This window comes from Mytilus edulis, chromosome 13 (genome assembly GCF_963676685.1).
Source record: "Mytilus edulis chromosome 13, xbMytEdul2.2, whole genome shotgun sequence".
Lineage (NCBI taxonomy): Eukaryota > Metazoa > Mollusca > Bivalvia > Mytilida > Mytilidae > Mytilus > Mytilus edulis.
Window position 1 is genome coordinate 38,575,454 of NC_092356.1, and position 12,346 is coordinate 38,587,799.

The 12,346-nt window shown below is 31.3% G+C and overlaps 1 protein-coding gene across 1 annotated transcript in view; it reads left to right on the top strand.

Moving 5' to 3' along the window:
• Window positions 1-1,549: 1,549 nt before the first annotated feature.
• Window positions 1,550-12,346, top strand: part of LOC139500293 (uncharacterized) — a 53,102-nt gene continuing 42,305 nt past the window's right edge. The window contains exons 1-9 of the mRNA XM_071289036.1: window positions 1,550-1,686; window positions 2,604-2,835; window positions 3,380-3,547; window positions 5,732-6,077; window positions 6,476-6,770; window positions 7,844-7,970; window positions 8,437-8,664; window positions 9,579-9,779; window positions 10,848-11,122. Of these exons, the coding sequence (XP_071145137.1) occupies window positions 1,631-1,686; window positions 2,604-2,835; window positions 3,380-3,547; window positions 5,732-6,077; window positions 6,476-6,770; window positions 7,844-7,970; window positions 8,437-8,664; window positions 9,579-9,779; window positions 10,848-11,122 (1,928 nt within the window). The 5' untranslated portion in view covers window positions 1,550-1,630. The remainder of the gene's footprint in view (window positions 1,687-2,603; window positions 2,836-3,379; window positions 3,548-5,731; window positions 6,078-6,475; window positions 6,771-7,843; window positions 7,971-8,436; window positions 8,665-9,578; window positions 9,780-10,847; window positions 11,123-12,346) is intronic.

A 12,346-nucleotide genomic window follows, 5' to 3' on the forward strand; every position in this document is an offset into this window, starting at 1 on the left:
TAATGTACGATTTAAACAAGTAGATATTGATCCATAACTTCAAAATTAATGTTACTGCAACAGGAGATGGAATATTCCTAGGTTATCTATTATAAAGAATGACTTGCATCTTGCAGTTTTATAGATTTAGGAAAACCGGTTGATGGCAATCATGAAAGCCCATCAGTTTCTCGTTTAAGTTGTTTTAAATTTATCATTTCGGGACCTTTTATGACTGACTATGCGGTATGGTCTTTGCGTATTGTTGAATGCCGAACAGTGACCTATATTTGTTAATTTCTGTGTCATTTGGTCTCATTTGAAGGGTTGTCTCATTGGCAATCATACCACTTCTTCTTTTTTATATGATAGGTATGTCAAGATCTACCAACTCACTTTAAGTACCTTAAATGACAATTTTTGGCTAATACCTGATTTTTCAGATATTTATAAACTCAACAACTATAATAAAGATTAAGCAACTGGAGTCAACAAAAATAATCAAAAAGACAAGATCAACAAAATTCCAATTATAGCCTTACATCACGATTCATTACTGATTATTCATTGTTTAACCAACGATCCTGTTCTTATAAACTCCTACACATAAACAACTTCAACCAAACTTGGAGTGAATGACACTGATCAAAAGACTCATATAGAGGACACTGCAATGGAATGATGATTTTTGACAGATTTTCTTTTTTATGCTAATTATCCGAAGTAATTAATTAATAGTAGGCACAAACGATGCACAACACAAGAGTAGCACTAATGCTATATAACTGACCATTTGATAACTCTTAAAGGAATAATGGTCATGAAAGACTTTTTTTTTTAAATTCTTATGTTTTTGACAATAAGTGGAAGAACATTTTAAACAGATAAATATAAATTGAAAATAGCAAAAATTATCAGTAGTTTCAGGATTGATAAAAAAAGCCAATGTGGCAACAAACCATGGAATGATTCCTTAAAAAATCAAGGTCTTTAAATGTCAATGTTCGTGTTTTTGATACTGACCTAAAAATATCAGAACTGTAGACTGTAAAAATGATACAAGAAATCATTTAGACACAAATTTTTATTACCGGAGTTTTTGCCTTTAAAACAATATCGTCTATTTTTTTGTAATTTTGCTGATTATCTGGAAAACTCTGATAGAAAGATGGAAAGTGTAAGTTGCCAAAAATTACTATACAAAATCTATAAAAGTGCCAATCCTCACAACTTATCTTGTCTGAAGACATAAACGGTCCGTAGTTTATTCACCGCAATAAATATTGGTTTAAAAAAAATCAAATCAAATTAATAAATCGTTGAAGTTCTTATTTGAAAAGTATAGCTAATATCGATGTGCATGTTATATCATAGAATATTTTGCTATATTATCTTTATTTGAAAGTTGGATTTGAAAGGGATACATTTTTGTCTCCAATGTTAATGGCATACAATTAACATTATTATATTATATACCATTTACCAATTTGTCTTTTATTGTTACAAATATTCTTGGTAAAATTGAGAACATGATCGTTCACAATGATGTTTACAATACACATTAATTTCAGACAAAATCACAGCTGTATCCCTTTTCAATGAAAATTGCAAGGACAACACAAAAAGAAGTTCGCCTTTTTCAGTCAACGAAATGTTTTCTTGTGAAAAGACATTGAAATTTGCAGATCAGTTTAGACACAATGATAAGTAAGTATTCTACAAAAAAACATAAAGAAGTCTTTAATGTTGTTTTCAAGGCTATGTAACTTTGCTCAATTCAGTTATGGTTGGAATATGTGATAATTTGTAGCATAACAACTAATGAATATTCAGCCGAAACCTTACTTATGTTCATGAATACTGCTGTTGGTGTACTCGACATCTTATTCAATAATCGCTGTGTCTGTCCATGTGACTAAAAACAAATGATTTCTGCCGATTGTTTGAGTATCCCTTGCTTGATTGAAATGCATCTTATTAACACAAAATTTATAAGGAAGGAGACACAACCTATATATATTTTAGATCAGAACATGGTTATTTAAAAAAACATGTTTTTGGATGTTAACTTTAGTGTCTTTTGCTTTATGAAATGAAATTCTACAGACAGAAAATATATTGATGGATCAATTGGTCAATGGTCATGGTGACTGTTTCTTTTAATATAAAGACTATGAAAAAAATTTGGGGAAGGATCTAAGGTCAAGAAAATGTGGAAACTGACAATACATTTTTTTTAGTTTTAGTAATAGTTATCCTGACATTAACCCATTAATGAAAATGGAAGAAGCCTTATATTTTTGGGGTCAATAGGTCAACGGTTAAGATCACTATGCTTTCACCAGAGGATTTTGAAAAGGATGCTTCTAAAGAGCGGTATAGAATGTTTCTGATATTGGAGTGTAACACTTGAAAGATAAAGGGAATGGGAAGATGCCTATTCATTTTGGGGTTAACATCAAGTTTATTATATAAAATAGATTGAAAATGGATTTCAGAAGGTCTTCATACTATAAATCAAGACACTTTTATACAGCATATGCATTAAATTGAAAAGAACATCCTTACATAATCACATATCATAAATAAACCTTAATTTAAGTTCTTGAGAATTCAATTGATAGGTTAACAATATCAGTTGAAATTGAAAATGGAGGATATTATGTATATGAGAACAGAGATGACAGACTCGGTTACAAAATAACTAAGAAGTGGCCTACGCACTCGGTTAACCTGAAGGGAATAAAAACAGTTGAATCGTACGCTTTTCACTGGGATACAGAGCTACCATACTATTATTGCATCAAAATGTTTTGTGCGTCTCTACCTCTTTATGTACCCGATACATCAAAATCTGTGAGTATAATGTTATCATTACTATCCAACTCTTTAAAATAAGTATATCAAAAATAAACTTTTGATTTTGCTGAACCAAATGGGTTGGAAAAAATACACCCGATGTTTTCCAAAATTACAGAAAAAAAGTAACAATAGTATATATTGATAATACAATAATCTTTTTTATCAGCGCTTCAGTTGCATAAACTTTATAACGGTTTGTTTCCATTCTCTAATATTACGTATGATAATATTGAATTTAATCTGAAAGAATGAAAAAAATCGGTCAATATTATTTGGCTCTTTAAACTAACAGCTTTGACAATTACGTTTCTTCTCTCGTGGATCAGAAGCTTACAATGATTTCTTTTTAATAATAAACTATAACAAGATGTGTATAACTCAATCCATGAAGTGATAAATAAGTCTATTGCCATGTGTATATGTGTACCTTGTGATAGTATCATTTTAAAGTTCTTCGGGCATATTTGAGTCACAATTTTAGAAAAGATTAAAATGCAAAAGGTCAGCCAAAATCAATTATTTTCATTGACTATTGCAGCGTTTTATTGATATTCATTGGTACGATTGGTCAGATGATCTTTCTGGAGTAGATTACTACGAAATTGAAGTATTTGAATTGGAAACAGCTAAACATGACTCTGAAGGAATTGAAATAAAAGAAAATGTGGCACCAATCCAGCATATAAAAGACATTACAAATCTATCGGTATGACTTAAGAAAATAGTATATATTATTCATTGTAAAAATTCAATTTGCTTTGATTACCCCGCTGGTCTTGCTTTTCTATGTTTCCTACGATTCCATGTTTCATATTGATGTGATATTTTCGACTGTTTATCGATTTTAACATGCCATGTTGTACATTTAACTATGAATAATTAATTAAATGCATGCATTGTGTGATCGATAGTTTTTGCTCTGGCTTCTTTTAAAAACTGAAAGAATACAGACTTTAAGACTTGGCATTAGATTCAAGATGGTTATGTCTGTAGTTTTCAGTACATCCGTATCAATGTAATTTAAGTTTAGATTTCAAAAAGAGGAAATTTAGGTAAAAATGAATGTTGATTGTAGGAAAGCATGCCACAGCATCATGACCATTTATCATTTTCAAAATATTCTGCATCCTAGTATTTCAATCATACAGGTTGTTTAAATATTTTATGTAATAGACGGCATTTTGCAACCAAAAAAAGGTTCGTATTATTGTGAGATATATGGCACCACAATCACGATCGATATTTTGAAAACTAAAACATTTATAGAAGTTTTCATGTTTTTTTCGATTATCTAAGTTTTGAAAGGAGTAGGTTCAGTAAGACCCCTTTTTGGCCCCAAAATATAGCAGTTTTACAAAATTTTTAAATTGTAAACCTTTAGTTACTTATTGGACAGTAGAATGCTTCTGCTACATAAATATGGGCTGTTTTTTGACAATACAATGCACATATATCCGGTACTAGCACCATTAAGTCATGCTAAATTACTGAAATCCTCATAATTCTAGCATTTTAGTTAAATTTTAGACGGTTTCCGCATTCGTGTTCATCCTTAATATTGAAATGTAAGTTGTATTTTATGATAATACATAACATATATAAAGGTTGAGGATGAACACGGATGCGGCCACTTTCATTTTTACCAAAAACCATCTGAAAAGTGACATTTTTCGGCATATTAGGTGGATTTTTCATATTTGAGCTTGAATCGGATCGTTTTTAATGACTAAATCTGTTAAAATCTTTCACATAAACTAATTAATTCAATTAAAATAGACAGTTTAGTGTTTTAAAAGTGGTCAAAATCTTTCGTCAGATGAACCTGAAATTTGAGGCCAAAATCTGTCCTTACCGGACCTACACCTTTGTTACAATGCTCCCTTCTCTATGCTATTTCATATCAATATTGATAACTTTATATATATTGTACCAATCCATATTGAATTTTGTGAATTGTATAATTTGTGCTTCTATTGGAAAAGAGGGACGAAAGATACCAAAGGGACAGACAAACTCATAAATCTAAAACAAACTGACAACTCCATGGCTAAAAATGAAAAAGACAAACAGAAAAACAATAGTACACACGACACAACATAGAAAACTAAAGAATAAACAACACGAACCCCACCAAAAACTAGGGGTGATCTCAGGTGCTCCGGAAGGGTAAGCAGATCCTGCTCCACATGTGGCACCCGTCGTGTTGCTTATGTGATTACAAATCCGGTAAATAGTCTAATTCGGTAGGTCATATTCATGAAAGGGAAGGGGATTGTAGTTACGACGTAAGGAACATATCCGATATCATTTGTGAAACGGTTATTCCATAACGGTCAACCAACTCGTGATGGCGTCTATATTTCTGCTCTTTTGGGGCGCTCATTGCAAAATAAAATTATTTGTATTTGTATTTGTTTTTTTTATATAACGTTGAAGGAATAAAGTTTACAAAAAAAAACGACACATACTTTAACGTGCAAAAATGATAATCGTCATTCTGTTTAAATATTTTTTTGTTTGCGAAAGAAATTAAAAATATATTTCTGTTAAAATATTCCAAAATACAACAATACTTATATCGCACGTTAGCTTCTTTACTGTTAATACTACACATATTTTTTGCAATACTTCCGAATTCATGTACAAATTAAAAATCCAATGAAACACTTTTGGATAAATGTGTCATAAATTTTACGTTCTCGACTAGAAAGAATCCAGATTTTAACAAATGTATGATATACAACGTGACATGGACAATACTGTGCTATTAGGGATATACTTGAAAATGTTGTTGATCTCTAAGTTTGCACTGGTAAATCAGTACCATGCATACATATCATATCAAACAATCCTTTTGGATGCAAATATTGATTGTTCAATGTTTTCACAGATTTCGGTAGAAGTAACAAACACAGGCATTTATGCCGTCCATTTAATTTGCTTTGACATTGCTGGAAATCATAAGACTGCAAGAGCTTTTTTTCTGTATGACAACAACGATATAATCGATCTAGGCAAAGGACAAATAGAAGTAAAAAATACACAACATTACCTTGAAAGAAGATGGATAACTGATTCCAGTGCTCTTATAGAAGTGGAATGGAAGGACAGATTTATAAAAACTGATCATGTAAAACACAATTGGCTTGCGGCAGTTCAACCGCTTTCAAATATTGAGTCGACATACGATGACAGAAGTGGTAAACGCACCGCGAAAAGTGTGGAGCATGTGAAAGGTAATAACGCAACATAAGTTCATTTTAGTTCAAATACAGATTATATATAACAGTAGATATTCAAAATCGATAAATTTGTTTTTACAGCTAGGAACGGACCTAGGAACGTTTGAACAAAAAATAAAAGTAGGTGAATAAAAATTTGCTCAATAATTAAAAAACGGATTAAGAAATTAATTTTTTTTAGCACAATTATAGATATACTCCTGTAGAAGACATGCATGATAGACCTTTATGCAATCGATTATAAACAATGCATTTGTGCCGAATATCATTTTTCGTTGTCAATAGTTACAAAAATACTAAATTTTTATTCCATTAAACTGGACATAAAGAATAGAAACAATAAAAAGGTAATTGTCATTTAAAACAGTGTAATACATTTATCTTTGCAATAGGTATTGTAAGGTTTGAAATTGTCCATAATGTTTATGGAACCAAGCTCAAGTCAAATTCGACGTTTATTCAAGTATCAAATGTGTATGCAGAATTTGATGCTCGAAATGTAATTTGGGATGACGGGGACCAACTCATTTCAACAATTAGAGCATTTGATATTCTGGAAAACTACAGAGATGAGACGATTATCACTTACAAAGATTCAACGCCACCAGTTATTTCGAATTTATGGCTAACGAAAGGTGATCGAGTCAACACTGCCGTTCACACTATGAAAGAATTAAACGAAATGACGTAAGAAACGATAAAAGCTAACGTTTTGATGTAATAGATATTTCGATATTCTCTGACAGTAGTAACTGAAAACCTCTTATCATTATTGAAATTAGTTCATTTGAAATTTGATCATGTTGGTTAGACGACAGGGTCATTAGATACATTTTTTAATCACGATAATGGTGGGGTTCTTGTTGGTTAGTCTTTAGTTTTCTATGTTGTGTCTTGTGAACTTTCTGTTTGTCTTTTTTTCTATTTTAGCCATGGCGTTGTCAATCTATTTTCGACGAGTTTGACTATCCCTCTGGTATCTTTGGCCCCCTTTTTAATCATATTTGGATCCGGAGACTTAAGTGGAGAAGATTTTGGTAAAAGATGACACAAATTACTGAAAATTACTCATTAAAGTGGGTCAATTGACAACTTTGGTCATATTGATTTATCTGCAGATTGTATTTTGCTGAACATTATTGCTGTTTACAGATTAAATATCTATAATAATATTAAAGATAATATCTAAAAACTGCAATATTTCTTTAACTATCCAATTCAGGACAGCAACCCAACAACTGTTCATGTCTCATTTGTCTGACATTTCAGGGCATATAGAAATTAACCTGACGAGCATTTAACCCGATGTTAGATTTGCTTCTAACAGACAAAAGACTCATTACAAGTGAAAAAGGCTTTAACAATTACGAAACGAAAGATTATAATACAATTAACGGTATCAATTTTCTTGCACCAGATGCGCATTTCGACAATACATGTCTCTTCAGTGATGCTCGTGACCAAAATATTTGAAATCAAAAGCTTATATAAAAGATGAAGAGCTATAAGTGTTTCAATTAGATCAGTTAGACAGGCACATTTTTCAAAAATATATCAAAGAAATAAATATGCATATTTGTTATAATCACATTTCATAACGTATTTTTTGTTGTGTATAAGAAAGTTATGCTTTCAAGTGAAATTATTCACAGAAATAAACCAATCTGTCATAACCGTTTTCATTTTCAAACTGTCTGCATAAACAGTCGCCAAACTGCATTTAGTACATTTATCAATGTTTTATTCTGCCTGTCTTTCAGGATTGAATGGGATGCCTATGATTATCATAGTGGAATAAGTCATTTAAAATGGAGGTTGTATAGTAACTACAGTGGTACTGATATCATTCATGGAGAAATTGACTTACCAGGTCAAGGAAAAACACAGGTTCTAATACCAATATTTCATATACGGATACCAGATCTTAAACAACAAAACATTAAATTAATCTCTAATTTTGTAAATATACATATAATAATTTTTGTAGAGAGGTGGTCTTAAACCGTTCGTTGAGGTATGCAAAAACTGTATATTTGCCTTCAAAAAGAATTATGATAATACAAAACAATGTACACATAGCACTGGTTGTACGACTATTTAATTTAATGGAGATTTCTAACATCACATATTTACAGTAAATATTTAAAATCAGTGCTGCTATTTGTCTAAATACTTGTATATGTGATCAGAGACATGCATGGAAATGATGACTCCCAGATGCACTACCCACACATGTAAGACAAGTATCAGATTATAAATAGAAGCAAGTACTACATAATAGATAAATAGGTACGCATATTCATTTTTCACATGGCTTGCATATTTACATTATTAAAATATGCTTTTTTAACAGACTATTGCAGAATGTGAGGAGAAATACAACACCAGTAGAGGACCGGCTTGTTACTGTACCAAACATACTGGTTGTTACCACAAACATTTCTTTCTCAAGCCACATATAGTAGTAGGAGAAGGCAATGGGATAGTCCATAATAGATCAATGGGAAAACATGATTCCGATTATTTTATTGATGTCAATGTGACAAATATGGCAACTTTGGTTTCACTGAAAACTATCAAAGTAGGTACCGTGTGATATTTTAAGATGTTTTTTTTTATTAATCTTTCACTATCGAAACGGATGGTATACTGATGACCCTGTCAATCCGTAACTTATGTTTAATTTTGTAATCAAGCTGACCAGTACTAACAGTACGGTAACAAGAAGGGTAAATTAAAAAAAATATGAAATGACATACTTTACATCTGAAGTTGGTCATACTCCGGAGATTATATAGTGTTATAAAAAAAAATAGACCTCGGACTTTTAAAACTCACATTCCCTTAACAGTTTGGACGTTCTTTTTCTAAAATCCTGTATGCTGAATAATAATATAATATAATAATAAGAATCACGACCTTGCGATGTTGTTTCAATTTAGCTTGCGACATTTACACCATATAGCACATTGCAGCATAAATGTCTTATATTTTCATTTCAATAAAATTACGTCTATAGGAGTAATAAGTTATTTCAAAGTGATTGAAGGGGCCAAATTTCTTTTAGAAAATTTAAAAAACAGCCTTTGATGGTAAGATTTAAAAAAAATGATACATTGATTTTTTTAAATGTTATTTTTGTAAAAGAAAATGGTAAAATTTGAGAAACAAGTTTGATGCTAAATTTCAATGAAAATTTATACAAAGGTCACTTTTGCTATTCAAAATGATGCCTTATTAAAAACAGGAATTGCCAAAAATACGTACATGTAGAGGTATGTATTTTACATAACTTATATTTATCGAGAAAACATTAATTGATTATCCATGAATATGAATTGCTTTTTGTGCACCAGTCTTTTTGTCTCACACAAGAATGTGCAAGCAAGGCATGTGATGTCAGGTTTTTTTGTTGTTGACAGAACTAAGGCGTTGTGAAAACAAAAATTATCAATCTCAAACTTTTCTATTTATAACATATATGAATGTTTTTAGATAACTGTTGATATAACCCCTCCAGAGGTTGGACATGTAAACGATGGGGTGTTTGGTAGTCCAGAAGTTGATTTCCAACAGGACTTGCGGCTTGATGCTCATTGGGAAGGATTCTTTGATCATGAAAGTGGTGTTGCATTTTATCAGTATGAATTTTCCGATGTCTGTCTTACTGAAGAACATTTTCAACAAAAATCATTGGTTCGTAAAATATACGAATAAAAATATAATTAATTTCAAAACTTTGAACCAGGTCTTTGTCTTTAATAAAAGATTAAAATTTTGATAGAAACTGTTAAGCAGCGCATTGAAGTTTCATTTTGTCAATTTAAGTCAAATTGATATGTTGTATGTCATTTCTAGGATAATGAACTCAACATGAAAAATGTTCCAAAATAGTCAATAGACAATACGAAATCTCCTCAGTACTTTGAAGATGAACAGCTCCTATGAGAGACGACATAGTAAATCGTCTACCTCGACACGTTAGGAATAACAGATAGAGGTGAAGATCTGAGATAAAACCGATATTAAGAACTGATTGAAAATATAAAGAAACAGTAACAATTACTCATATAATTTTTTTTACTGTGGATACACAATTTATACTTATTGACTGGGTATGAGTTGAAAAGTAAATTTATTGTACCCAATATGCAACCAACTATTGTCCTGAGGCGTAGCCGATGTCAATAGTTGTATCCCACGGGACCATAAACTTACTTTAACACGAATATCCAGTTAGTAAGTGTTTTATTATACCGAAAGAGACAAGACAATACATATCGGAGCCTAATTATACACTTTCGTACAGCAGAAACACAACCATACTCTTTCACGTTTAATATTCTGAATGCTTCGACTATGTCTAACACGACATTAATCTATATACAATAGGTATAATGCGACGTTGTATACTCAACATTATACAGTCCCGTAGCTGTATTTGAGGTTCTTCGAAATATATTGACGCTTGTGGTCAAATAATTTCACCAAGGTCCAATTTCCAACTATTGACAGGCCGAATAGTTCAACGCTTTCAATTTGAAATATAGATAACACATTGTGTACTTACTTTATATAGAAAAATGATAAATGAGGTATAATGAATTGACAAATTGCTGTCATTTTTATTAGAATTAAAAGTTCTGTGCATCTGTCGACGGTGCTAATTGTTATAGAGTTGACAAAACTACTGATATGGCTGGTACAGATATATATATAACCAGATTCTTACAAGTTTTATATTATGCCCGCTTTGTATTATAGATGAACGATACAGTTAATACATTTGCAATGTATGATGCACCAAGTCCTGGGACTTACTACGTCACAGTGGTTGCATACAATAAAGCCTTTCATATGTCTAAACCAGTTTGCTCAGATGGTGTAACCATTACAACCACAATTCCTTCAGTTAAAAACGTGATTATAATGAATGCAAGGACAAAACCACGTTTGGTTAAAGAAACTGATGGCCATGAGTGGTATATAGATAAAAACCTTAACCGGCATCATTTGGCTAACAGCACAAGCAAATGCAAGTATGTGTTGATATAATGTATTTTTTATATTTAATTATTAAACAGATTGATGTATAAATCATTACAAAATAAATATGTATGTGTAAGGTAATGCTTTTTCTCAAACTGTTATTTCAAGTTTTTACCCTAAATTATCCTGATCTGAAATAACATTATTTGTTTATTAATCAAGGTAGCTTCCAGTAAATGTCATTTATCTTTGTTTGTTCTTTGTGACAATCTGATAAACTATTTTAGTTGAGGTTATCCTAGTTTGTTTCATGCTATGTCGTTTCGCAAACTTTGTGGAATTATGCACTCAGAAAAGTGTTAAATCTTGCAATATCCTTAGGAATGGGTATGTAAATATATAATCTAGTTATGCATTAAATGTTGGTTTTTCTCTCTTGAATTGTTTTACATTTTAGACTTATACGATAATAGTTTGTTTCATCACCGATGACCTGTGATTATTCTCATCAATGTTTTATTGTTTTCAATCGATATGGATATCTTTTTCGTGTGGAAAAATTATCCAATTTACCTATTTTATGCAGTTCATTTTATTGAATTTAAGAAAATTACTGTTAGTGCTGAAGACTTTTTGTCTGTTTGACACTCATTATGACAGGTTAATCTTAAAGAACAATTGTATGTATATATTTAAAAAAAAAATCAAAATGTATGTAATAAAAGTAAAAAATCGTCTTCAGAGCTAACGACGCTTCAGACGGAACATATTAATGATGATTATAATAGCCAGTCAATGTCGTTCAAAACTTCCAGCATCATGAATATGTTGCTTCTGAATCTTTCATTTTAAACCTCTGTGTTAGTACCTTTGCAGGTGGACCATTAGTCATACAGGGTATCATCAGTTCAGAAATATTCGCATGATTTATAATATGCTTTTGAAATACAAATTCGGCGTTGAAAAACGGGGAAATAAAAACTTTAGATTGGTTTAGTTTTTTATGTGGATCGCTTTCAAATAAATACCTCTTCAAAGATTTTGTTTAACGCCTGATGAAATTAAAAAAAAAAAAAAGAACTTCGGACACCAAAATTTCATGAAGTAGAACAGAAAATGATAACAGGGGAATATGTCAAAGAGATAACAACCCGACCAAACAGCAGACAACCGCCAAAGGCCACCAATGAGTATTCAACGCAGCGAGAAAATTCCGCACCCAGATTCGTAAGCATTGAAACCAAAGTAAAGCCAATCTCCCGGAATTCGTTTAA